This window comes from Phyllobates terribilis, unplaced genomic scaffold (genome assembly GCF_046119375.1).
Source record: "Phyllobates terribilis strain yellow unplaced genomic scaffold, ASM4611937v1 Scaffold_7__3_contigs__length_470593459, whole genome shotgun sequence".
NCBI classification, from domain to species: domain Eukaryota; kingdom Metazoa; phylum Chordata; class Amphibia; order Anura; family Dendrobatidae; genus Phyllobates; species Phyllobates terribilis.
In genome coordinates, this window is record NW_027362767.1 from 15,978,848 (window position 1) to 15,990,100 (window position 11,253).

At 42.8% G+C, this 11,253-nt stretch overlaps 2 protein-coding genes across 2 annotated transcripts; both read left to right on the forward strand.

The window, feature by feature from the left end:
- The first annotated feature begins 3,622 nt into the window (after positions 1-3,622).
- On the forward strand, positions 3,623-6,887 carry LOC141155338 (uncharacterized). The gene is made up of 6 exons (XM_073642219.1): positions 3,623-3,822; positions 4,703-4,753; positions 5,623-5,749; positions 5,836-6,128; positions 6,232-6,430; positions 6,755-6,887. Exons 1-6 carry the CDS (start codon positions 3,623-3,625, stop codon positions 6,791-6,793), a joined length of 909 nt encoding a protein of 302 aa, XP_073498320.1. The 3' UTR covers positions 6,794-6,887.
- A 933-nt stretch (positions 6,888-7,820) lies between these two features.
- LOC141152815 (uncharacterized) lies at positions 7,821-9,803 on the forward strand. Its single transcript, XM_073637468.1, has 3 exons — positions 7,821-8,021; positions 8,815-9,215; positions 9,341-9,803. The coding sequence occupies exons 1-3, from the start codon at positions 7,834-7,836 to the stop codon at positions 9,649-9,651; spliced, it is 900 nt and encodes a 299-aa protein (XP_073493569.1). The 5' UTR covers positions 7,821-7,833; the 3' UTR covers positions 9,652-9,803.
- Positions 9,804-11,253: the final 1,450 nt, after the last annotated feature.

The window sequence follows — 11,253 nt, forward strand, 5'->3', positions numbered from 1 at the left end:
CTGGTTCTTGGTAGTTCCATTGGCTCTTGTACCTTCTGCTACCCATCCGGGTTCCAGTACCATCAGCTGGTCCTCGGTAATTCCATTTGCTCTTGTACCTTCTGCTACCCATCCATGTTCCAGTACCGTCAGCTGGTTCTCGGCAGTGTCTTTGGCATGGGTACTCCCTCCTGCCCAGCCTGGTTCCAGCACGCCAGCTGTTTCCGGGTAGTGTCAACGTCACTTTGCCTCCAATGCGTTGTCCTGTCGTGTTGCGGTCGGGTTAGCCGACTCTATGGTACCTGCAGTTTAGGTGACTCCTATGTGGGCTGCAGGATCTGGCAATGAAGGCTGGTTCCATAGTGCCAATAAGACAAGCACCCCCTGTAGTACTGTGGGTTTCGGTAACTGCGGCCGGCTCGCGGCCTTGCAACTTTTTTTTTACATGGGTACCTTCTGCTACCCATTCGGGTTCCAGTACCGTCAGCTGGTTCTCGGCAGTGCCTTTGGCTTGGGTGCCTCCTTCTCGGTATCCAAGTTCCACCAACGTCTGCTGGTCCTTGGTAGTGCTTTCTGGCACAGGTACCTCCTGCTTAGTAATCGAGTTCCAGTACCGTCAGCTGGTCCTCGGTAGTTCCATTGGCTCTTGTACCTTCTGCTACCCATCCGGGTTCCAGTACCATCAGCTGGTCCTCGGTAATTCCATTTGCTCTTGTACCTTCTGCTACCCATCCGGGTTCCAGTACCGTCAGCTGGTTCTCGGCAGTGCCTTTGGCTTAGATGCCTCCTTCTCGGTATTCAAGTTCCACCAACGTCTGCTGGTCCTTGGTAGTGCTTTCTGGCACAGGTACCTCCTGCTTAGTAACCGAGTTCCAGTACCGTCAGCTGGTCCTCGGTAGTTCCATTGGCTCTTGTACCTTCTGCTACCCATCCGGGTTCCAGTACCGTCAGCTGGTCCTCAGTAATTCCATTTGCTCTTGTACCTTCTGCTACCCATCCGGGTTCCAGTACCGTCAGCTGGTTCTCGACAGTTCCTCAGCCTTCTTGCACCTTCTGCTACATTTCCAAGTTCAAGCTTTTTGAAATGGTTCTTGGTAATCACTCTGGATCTCCCTGACGAGGACCCTGAAGAAGAGGACCCTGAAGACCACCCCGAAGAAGATGAGGACCCCGAAGACGAGGACCAAGAAGACAAGGACCCTGAAGACCAACCCGAAGAAGACGAGGACCCCAAAGATGATGACCCTGAAGACGAGGACCCTGAAGACCACCCCGAAGACGAGGACCCCAAAGACGAGGACCTCGAAGACGACGACCCTGAAGACCACCTCGAAGAAGACCAAGAAGATCACCCTGAAGAAGTTGACCCTGAAGACCAACCCGAAGAAGACGAGGACCCCGAAGATGAGGACCCCGAAGACGACGACCCTGAAGACGAGGACCCTGAAGACCACCCCGAAGACGAGGACCCTGAAGACGAGGACCCCGAAGACGAGGACCCCGAATACGAGGACCCCGAAGACGAGGACCCTGAAGACGACGGCCCTGAAGACCACCCCGAAGAAGACCAAGAAGATGACCCTGAAGTAGTTGACCAAGAGGACATAGAAGAAGACAACCACCAAGATACAGAAGAACAAGAGACAGAAAACCAAGAAGCAGAAGTACAAGAAGCTGCAGAACAAAAAGCGGAAGAACATTAAGTATAAGACTAAAAATCAGAGCAAAATATAATATCTAAATTATAAGCAGAAGATGACTAAGCAGTGTATGGGGGTGAGTCCGTTCCTCCTCGTGGTGCCCCTGGAAAAGACCTGCTGCTGCAGGCCAAACTGAACGCGGACAAATCCTGTTGTAAATCTTTTGTGACGGGCAGAACGAAAAGTGTAATGTTCAAACTTTTATAGATAACAACTACAGGAATGTCTGTCACAAATAAGAATATGATGAAGAAGAAGAATATGAAGAAGATGAAGAAGTAGAATATGAAGAAGAATAATAGTTGAATAAGAAGAATATGAAGAAAGTAAAAAAAAAGAATAATACGAAGGTGAAGAAGAAGAAGATGAAGAAGGTGCAGAAGAAGTTGAAGAAAAAGATGCTGATGCTGAGGATGATGAAGGAGAAAGTGTGGGAGAAGTAAAAAAGAAGGTGAAGAGCATGGAAGTAGTGAAACATAAATATCTGACAAAATATAAAAAAAACTTAACATAGTCAATATTTCCGTAACTCAGAACGTCTTAAAAAAAATATTAATTCCTGCTATTCCATTTGATTTGGCTAAACCGCTATGCCTTTATTGTCTCCCCCACCTCCCCCAATACATTCTACATTATTCTTAGTTGTTTTCCTTCATGTAGAATTAACCTACAAGGAAAGAAAGGGTTTATTTTTATTCCGATATTTCTGTCCCATTGACTTGCATTGGTTTCCGGTATCGGAATCGGCGATATCCGATACTTTTTGGGTATCGGTCCGATCCAATCCGATCCGATATTTCCCGATATCGGAAGGTATCGCTCAACACTACTCATGCCATACACATACACACATATACATATATACTCAAACCATGGAAGAAGAGGATAGCCGGGTTGTGTTATCATGGAGGCTGTAGAGCCGAGTCTCCACAATGCTTTGTTATCTAACTGAAGAAAAAAAAAAAAGTTAATTAATTTGCCATAATATAAATATATAATATTGTTTAATATATAATGTTATGATACATTATATAATATATAAGACCACCAGCAGCCGCGTCCCAGCTGACCAGGGGGGGACACCACCACCAGCAGCCGCCGCGTCCCAGCTGGCCAGGGGGGGACACCACCACCAGCAGCCGCCGCATCCCAGCTGGCCAGGGGGGGGACACCACCACCAGCAGCCGCTGCGTCCCAGCTGGCCAGGGGGAGGACACCACCACCAGCAGCCACTGCATCCCAGCTGGCCAGGGGGGGACACCACCACCCACAGCTGCCGCGTCCCAGCTGGCCAGGGGGGGACACCACCACCAGCAGCCGCGTCCCAGATGGTATTTACTTGTAAATACAAAAAAAAATCGATAGATACATAAATTATTTCATTCATATAATTAGACAATGTCCATTTCTAAAATGTGCATTACTTAGGGTACCGTCTCACATAACGACGCAGCAGTGATCCCGACAACGATGTGACCTGGCCGGGATCGCTGGTGCGTCACTAAGTGATCGCTGTTGAGCTGTCAAATAGGCAGGATCACCAGCGATCAGGGGAGCAGCGACATCGTGATCTCGCTATGTGAGACGGGGTGGGGGGGGGGCTTAAGTGTAGAAATCAGTATAATTTACTTTAAACTCTCTTTGTTTGGAAATCAATTCAGGTAGGTGCAGATGACTCGCTCCTTATCAGAGCCCCCACTTGCTGACTGTAACAAAATTTACATCTACCAAGTGGGCTCCTTCTCTAATTAGCTAGACTACAGATAAGAAGCAAGATAAGAAGGCAGCTGGTTTGCAAGCTCCTCACTTAGCTAGTGGACCTGTGCAACTGTACCTACTGATTCTAGCTAGTATGTCTCCACAAAAAAAAACGTGTTAAAAGGTTTTGCAAGCTATGCCAAACATTTCAGCTCAACCTACATTCACATCTGAAGAAATCTTGTATGGCTACAACTTCTCCCAATGAGCAGCTTGAAGTTTATAAGGAAGCAAAAAGGAAGCAAAGAAAGGTGACCAACTTCCTGACTGCAGTTCCATACGACTCACTGGACTATAAGAAAAGCAAATGTGAAAGTGCCAGTGACTTTTTTGCTGATTTCTTGGAGAAACGTGGGTGCACAGTCTACAATAAACCATCTACAAGGTAATTATATCGTTCCTTCTATCTTTATGTGAATCTGGGTGGTTATCGGGGTAGCAGATATAGATCCACGATACATGGAGTGGCAGTGTTGGAGGCATCTTTACCCCGGGTGACTTAGGTCTTTTTAGTACCGTATTTTTAGCTTTATAAGACGCACCGGATTATAAGACGCACCCCAAATTTGGTGATGGAAAAGAAAAAAAAAATAATTTTTATTATTAAATGGGGTCCGTCTTATAATACCAGTGTCTGTCTTATAATAGTTGGGGATATATATACTAGGATGGGGGACATAGGGTATATACAGGTTGGGGGTTATATATACTAGGTTGAGGAATGTATATACCATATGTGCCCCATCCTAGTATATACCAGGTTGGGGGTTATATATACTAGGAAGGAGGATATATATACACTAGGATGGGGGACATATAAACCAGGTTGTGGGGATATATATGTCCCCCATCGTTGTACATAAAAAAACGCGTTCTTAAAAAAAAAGAGTTCTCCAGCAGAAATTCTAACGCACTAAAAAGCAGTGTGAACAGACCTTTTTTTTTATTTTTTTTTTAACTGAATTAAAAGTGTTTACTGTATTACATTTGTTAGGGTATGTTCACATTGCTTTTTCTGTACCAGAATCTGTGCCAGGAAACATGCAAAAGCTGCATCACATTTCAATAAAGACAGATTTGTGCAATGAAGAAAAAATAAATAAATCTTAACTCCTGCTCCATGACAGGTGACCTGTACGCAGCAAGTTACTGTAATGATAAGATGCTGGGAAGTAGATGTGAGGGGCTGGGGGTGGAAAGCCAAGCGGCAGATATGAAGGTCTGTACAAAGTATCAATGCATAATGCATAAATTCATCTCCTTAGGCTGCCAGATTGTGAAGCTGCCGGCAGCAGCAGCAGCGGTGAACCATCTACGTAAGTTCTAGTTACCATCAGGTCCAAGTACTGTATTAGTAACAGATGAAATATAAGTAAGCATGTGCAGATATATCTGTGTATATCAGTTATTTAATGGGATAACAGGGTGCACAGAGGCTGTGTGGATCATGTGTCCGGTGGATATACACATGCCTACTCAATGTATGTTGCATGCATTATTAGACGATTACTACCCACTAGTCACTGAGCAGGTATGCAGGGTGGTCCTGGGGGCCGGCCTCATGTCCTCTTCTCTTCCTGGTTGAGTAGTGTTACGTATACACACAATGTGTGCTATACATCAGGCCAGTGAATCTCTTCTGGGTCTCCACACTGTGTGCATATGCTGTGACTCAACCAGGAGCGTGGTGGGCGGAGGGGGTCCTGCAGCCGGCTCCATGGAGCCTCAGAAACATGACAAGCGCTTTTTTTGTGTAGTGATGGGTGCTGGGGGGAGTAGTTCTCTGGCCAAACAAGGTGGGGTGCTTTTGGTGGGTGGGAAGTCCTCATCTTATCACTGGTCATGCGGCCGGGATGCCCCTGTGTATGGATAGTGTTAGCATCTTGATCAATGGCGTAACTGGAAGCTCATGGGCCCCAATGCAAAGGCTCCAACGGAGCCCTCAATTGATGCAAATCTGTATTAGCATTAGTCTTTCTGTAGGCCAAAAGTGACTTTTCGGGCCCCCTAGCCAGCAGGGCCCACGTGCGATTGTAACCCCTGCACCTATTGTAGTTACGCCCCTCATCTTGATACAATAGAAAATTATGTAGAGGGGATACTGGATATACAGGTATCTGACACTAATTATGAGCAAAGAGTTCTCTACTATGTGTCCCAATATGTGTGTCTATATCTGTTTCAGGTCTCACCCGCGAAAACAACTGTCGGAGGCTGGGATGTACAACAAACATGATATAAAGTCCCCTATGCTGACAAGGTTTAAAACCTATTTACAGGAGACCGATAAAGAGATTTCTGTTGAGGCAATGGTAAGCTTGATACGCTGTCAGGTTGCATGTAGTTGATGAATACTCCTTAAAGAGACTAATCCTAATGTATGTGTGTTTAATTTCAGGTAGACCATGTTGCCAAATTTCTTTATTTCGTCAGTCTGGAGGAAATCACCCTGGACTTTATAAACGAATTTGATAAGACAAAGGCATATTTTGATGAACTGACAAAGCAAAATACTGGGAATACTATTCAAAAATACCTACGAAATGTGCGCCAATTTGTAATTTGTGTGAGAGAAAACTGCCCTGATACCGTGGATGAGGAGGAAACAAAAACAAATGCAAAACATTTTTTAGAGGAATTAAACAAGATTCAACAGGGACTCCATAAGACACATAAAGGCATGAAAAGGGGGTAAGTATAGAAGTCATTGCTTGGATAATTTCCGCAATTTACAAAGTATTCATAAGAATGAATAAGTGTGAAAGTAACTTTTTTTTTTTTTAATCACATACAGGTTGGCTCCCCAGGCAATCACTAATCTAGAATGCTGCAAAATCCTAGAAGTGTCTAAAAACCATATCAACACCATATTTAAGAAGGCAAGATTGGATCAAATAGTATCCAACAATGAAAAGCTTCTAGCTGGATCATACCTCATTGCACTCCTCATATTGAGACACAAACGCAAGCCATCGGTACCCAAAAACCTAACGGTAAGCAACTTATTATCATACTATTGACAGACATGATGTTGTAGAAGAATGGAAGACAGCGTCTCACAGATGGGTGCAGTATCAAAAAGCACTTTATTCCGCTCACAGCGTGCTTTTTGATACTGCACCAACCTGTGAGACGCTGTCTTCTGTTCTTCTACTATGTACCTGTGACTGGGTGGACTCCCCGGATGAGACTTGCGCCACGACCCTTGAGGTATATGAGGACTTCAGATTGCTGGGTGCTATTGATCACCAACAATTTTTCTGTAGATATGATGGTGTGTCATATGCAATGTATTTTCTATGTTTGTTATCCAATAGGTAAAACATTGGCTGCAAAAGAAAGAGGTAAAAGACTGAAGAAAGAAAATTTGTAGCTGTTTACACAGGACACGATATAGTTATACTGGACAATGAGGAGGAGAAGGTACGTGTTAGAAATCCTTGGAGAAACATGAAGAGTATATATTTCAGTGTTCTACATAGATCAAATCCATAATTTATTGTTTTACTCTAACAGCTTTTTAGAACATATTTTGAAAAAATACGGCCGACACTGGATAAAGTGCAATCAACCACCGTCGAGCAATTTTTTCTTTCTCAATCTGGCCAAGGTTCGAAAAATCCATTGGCATACCTGATGTGATTCCATAACAAGTAAGTGCAAAGGGGGAGAAACACAGGTCCTTATTTTTTAAAATAAGGCAAAGTGAAAATAAATAAAATTAAATAATATTTATTAATATTATATTATTACTTATAATATTAATAATAAATATTATACACAAATTGTCTGCTGCCCATAGAAACCAATCTGAACTGTTTCCATGTCCTAAATTGCTTAGGTAAAATGAAAGTTGATCTGTGCTTAGTTGCTCTAGGCAACTAATAATTTTTACTTTAGATTGTATGAATACATTTTCAATATAGTCTTAGTGGCCCTTTACCCACTAATAATGATATTCATTTATATAGCACTATTAATTCCAAATCACTTTAAATAGATTTGCAACCCTGTCCCCATTGGGGCTCACAATGTAAACATCCTATCAGTATGTGTTTGGAGTCTGGGAGGAAACCCAGGCAAACATGGGGAAAACATACAAACTCCTTGTAGATGTTGTCCTTGTTGGGATTTGAACACACCAAGGACAACATCTGCAAGGATGCAAGGCTGCAGTGCTAACCACAGCCACCCCGCCTTGTTTAAAGTGTTTGTCTGCAGTGAAATCATGGACATACAGTGCCAGGTTTGTGGCTGGGTACAAATGAACCAATACATCCATGATTTCACAGCCATCAGAGATCTGCCGACCAATCTTTGAACACATATCTCTGCATGTAAAGGGGCCTTTGCCCATACTAACAATTCCTTTCTTCTCAGGTTCAAGCTGCCCGTTATGACGTACCAAAAGGCGATTTCTGCATATAAGTATTGGGCAGATGAGATGCCAAAGGACACTCGTTCCCTCACAGCTGATTATCTATACTATGAGACCCTCAAGCACCAGATTGTCTTGACGGATTTAGTTGAAGGAATGAAACAATTGGTGAAAATGGAGGAAAACAAAGAAGGAGAAACATCTGGGTAAGAGTCCTAACCGAGGCTGGTTTCACATCTGCGTTTGAGTGGTGTGCGTTTGTATGCGTAGCAATCCTGATGCATCCTGATGCAGATCTTCTGCCTATACTTAACATAGGAAGGCATCCTGATCAGGATGCAGATGGGTGCATTGTTTTCATGACCTCCCAAAACGCAATTTGTTGCGATTTTGGAGTGCTTGAAATATCTGCAGCCATCCTGATGCGGAGCAGTGCGTCACAGCAACATATGGAAGTCAATGTAGACGCACTGTCATCAGGATGCCTGCGTTCACAGCGCAGGCGGATTTGACACTAAGCATGCCCGGAGATAGAAAGAGAAAAGGTTCTCTCTCTTTCTTTCTTTTTCCCTCGTATTTTATTTTGTTACATTTGCCAGTATGTCTTCTTTCTCCCATCTATCCTTTATTCTCCCTCCCTCACATTCCAACCACATCCTGATCAGGATTGTATGACATGCGTTTGCATCAGGATGCGGAGAATATCCTGATGCAGATGCCTCTGCACAAATCCTGATCAGGATGAAACGCCAGTGTGAAAGCCCCCTGAATACACAATCAGCCCCACCAACCACCTTCCGCAGCATCAGATTGGAGCAATGACTATTTCAGTTCAATGGTCTTATTCATTCTAGTGATTTCCCTGATGTTTCCTGAGCTAATTTTGAAAATCCACTATATGACAATGTCAAGAGAAACAATAGAGGCATTTACAAAGCTCAAATCATAAAAGTCCTTGAAAAACCTTTTAACATACCTTCTCTGATTTTGACTTCACAGAGAAAGTGTCTCCAAGAGGCCAAGGAGCAGCGCTGCCCAGGGATCAGACAGCAGTGAATGGTCGAGCACAGAGGGCCACAGTGAAGGGTCGAGCACAGAGGGCCACAGTGAAGGGTCGAGCACAGAGGGCCACAGTGAAGGGTCGAGCACAGAGGGCCACAGTGAAGGGTCGAGCACAGAGGGCCACAGTGAAGGGTCGAGCACACAGGGCCACAGTGATGAGGAAACTGTGTGTCCAGGCAGTTTGTTGTTTCAGAAGCTGACATATATGCACCCAGTAGCAATAAACCGTTCTCCACCTACAATAAGAGAATGTAGAAATGTAAACCGGGAGCATGCAAAATTTCTGCCAAAGAAATGGCTCTTCAATCAGAAAAAATTAAGATCAACAGATGCTGCTGGTAAGTTTTTAAAGTTTACATACCCCCATTCCAGTCTATCTACAGTAGATGGCACTGTTCCAGGCCTATGCTTATATAGAAAATATGTGTGCTGATTATTCTAAAAAATTTTTTTTCGTATTTAGAATATTTCAAGAGAGTCCCCAACAAAAAAGATTTGTCGAAGTATGCAAAAGAACAGGGATGGGACACAAATGTTCCAGACATAAAACAAGTGAAAAGCGCTTGGAAACCCCATGGGCGAAGGAACAAGCCCAATTTTCAAGATGAGGAGATCAAAGAGCTTGTGTTAACACAGAAATGGAAGGGACTAATTATAACAGAAGACATTGGCAAAGGTGGACGTACCATAAAGACCATCAGTGCTTTTAAAAAGGGTCAAGTGATATGTGACTATCACGGGGAACTTATGGACCATCAAAGTGCAGGCAGATAATGCTGACCGGAACATCATATATGTACTTTTTTCAACACAGAGGCCGAAAATTATGCATTGATGGCTCCAAAGCGCTTGCGATTGCCATCCAGATATGGAGTCCACTTTTGGAAGGCTGATCAATCATAAGCCCACGAATTTCAATCTTAACACAAAGGAATGGTCATATGGAGATGGGTCACCAACAATTCTATTTTATGCAAATCAAGATCTGAAGCCAGGAGCAGAAATCTTTGCTTACGGTGTCTGAAAAAATGATTTTGGAGAAGCGGCGGAATTAGACTGGCTAGACAATTAATATTTTACATGGGTTTTATCCATGCATCTGACCCGCCGTTCTTTGTATCTTTGTACTTTATATATTAGGCTTATGGGTGGACAAAGGGACAGTTGACTGTTATATTATTGTAATTAGTTTTTTCAATAATAAAGTTGGTATTTTACTGTTGAAGTGTTAGTATTATCACTTATAATTGCTTCTAAACTACTCTGTCCATCCTGGTTGCTTCTGACCAGAAAATGTGACTGCCTCAGCCAATCACAGGCCATAGTTAACTGGATTTACCCAAAGTCCATTTTCCCTAAACTGGGTAAATCCAGTAAATTTGTAGGATATAGCGCAGTCGGTAACCGAAGTCCATTTTTCCCTAATCCGGTGACCAACTGCACTATATGATAGTACTTAACCCGATTTACCCAAAGTTTATTTACCCTATTTTCAACAGATATATTTGTGTCTGAACAATCAGGAGACACTATTACTGTTTTTCTTCATGGCAAAAAATGCCAAAAGCAGGATAATAGAGATTTTTCACTGTGGAACGGCAAAACCACAGTTATAATTTACTGGTGTAAACAAAACTCTTTTAAACAGATATATTGGTGTCTGAACAATTAAGAGACACTATTACTGTTTTTCTTTATCGCAAAAAATGCCAAAAGCAGGATAATACAGAGATTTTACCCGTGGAACTGCAAAACCACAGTTCTATTTCTTGGGCCTACACCAGACTATTTTCAACAGATATATTTGTGTCTGAACAATCAGGAGACACTATTACTGTTTTTCTTCATGGCAAAAAATGCCAAAAGCAGGATAATAGAGATTTTTCACTGTGGAACGGCAAAACCACAGTTATAATTTACTGGTGTAAACAAAACTCTTTTAAACAGATATATTGGTGTCTGAACAATTAAGAGACACTATTACTGTTTTTCTTTATGGCAAAAAATGCCAAAAGCAGGATAATACAGAGATTTTACCCGTGGAACTGCAAAACCACAGTTCTATTTCTTGGGCCTACACCAGACTATTTTCAACAGATATATTTGTGTCTGAACAATCAGGAGACACTATTACTGTTTTTCTTTACGGCAAAAAATGCCAAAAGCAGGATAATACAGAGATTTGACCTGTGGAACTGCAAAACCACAGTTCTATTTCTCGGGCCTACACCAGACTATTTTAAACAGATATATTGGTGTCTGAACAATCAGGAGACACTATTACTGTTTTTCTTTACGGCAAAAATGCCAAAAGCAGGATAATACAGAGATTTGCCCGTGGAACGGCAAAACCACAGTTCTATTTCTCGGGCCTAC

Coding starts and splice junctions, on each gene's coding strand:
- LOC141152815 (XM_073637468.1), top strand. CDS start 7,834: ATGACGTACCAAAAGGCGATTTCTGCATATAAGTATTGGGCAGATGAG. Junction 8,022..8,814: donor AAAGAAGGAGAAACATCTGG/GTAAGAGTCCTA, acceptor TTGACTTCACAG/AGAAAGTGTCTCCAAGAGGC. Junction 9,216..9,340: donor AAGATCAACAGATGCTGCTG/GTAAGTTTTTAA, acceptor TTTCGTATTTAG/AATATTTCAAGAGAGTCCCC.
- LOC141155338 (XM_073642219.1), top strand. CDS start 3,623: ATGGCTACAACTTCTCCCAATGAGCAGCTTGAAGTTTATAAGGAAGCA. Junction 6,129..6,231: donor CATAAAGGCATGAAAAGGGG/GTAAGTATAGAA, acceptor AATCACATACAG/GTTGGCTCCCCAGGCAATCA. Junction 6,431..6,754: donor CGGTACCCAAAAACCTAACG/GTAAGCAACTTA, acceptor GTTATCCAATAG/GTAAAACATTGGCTGCAAAA.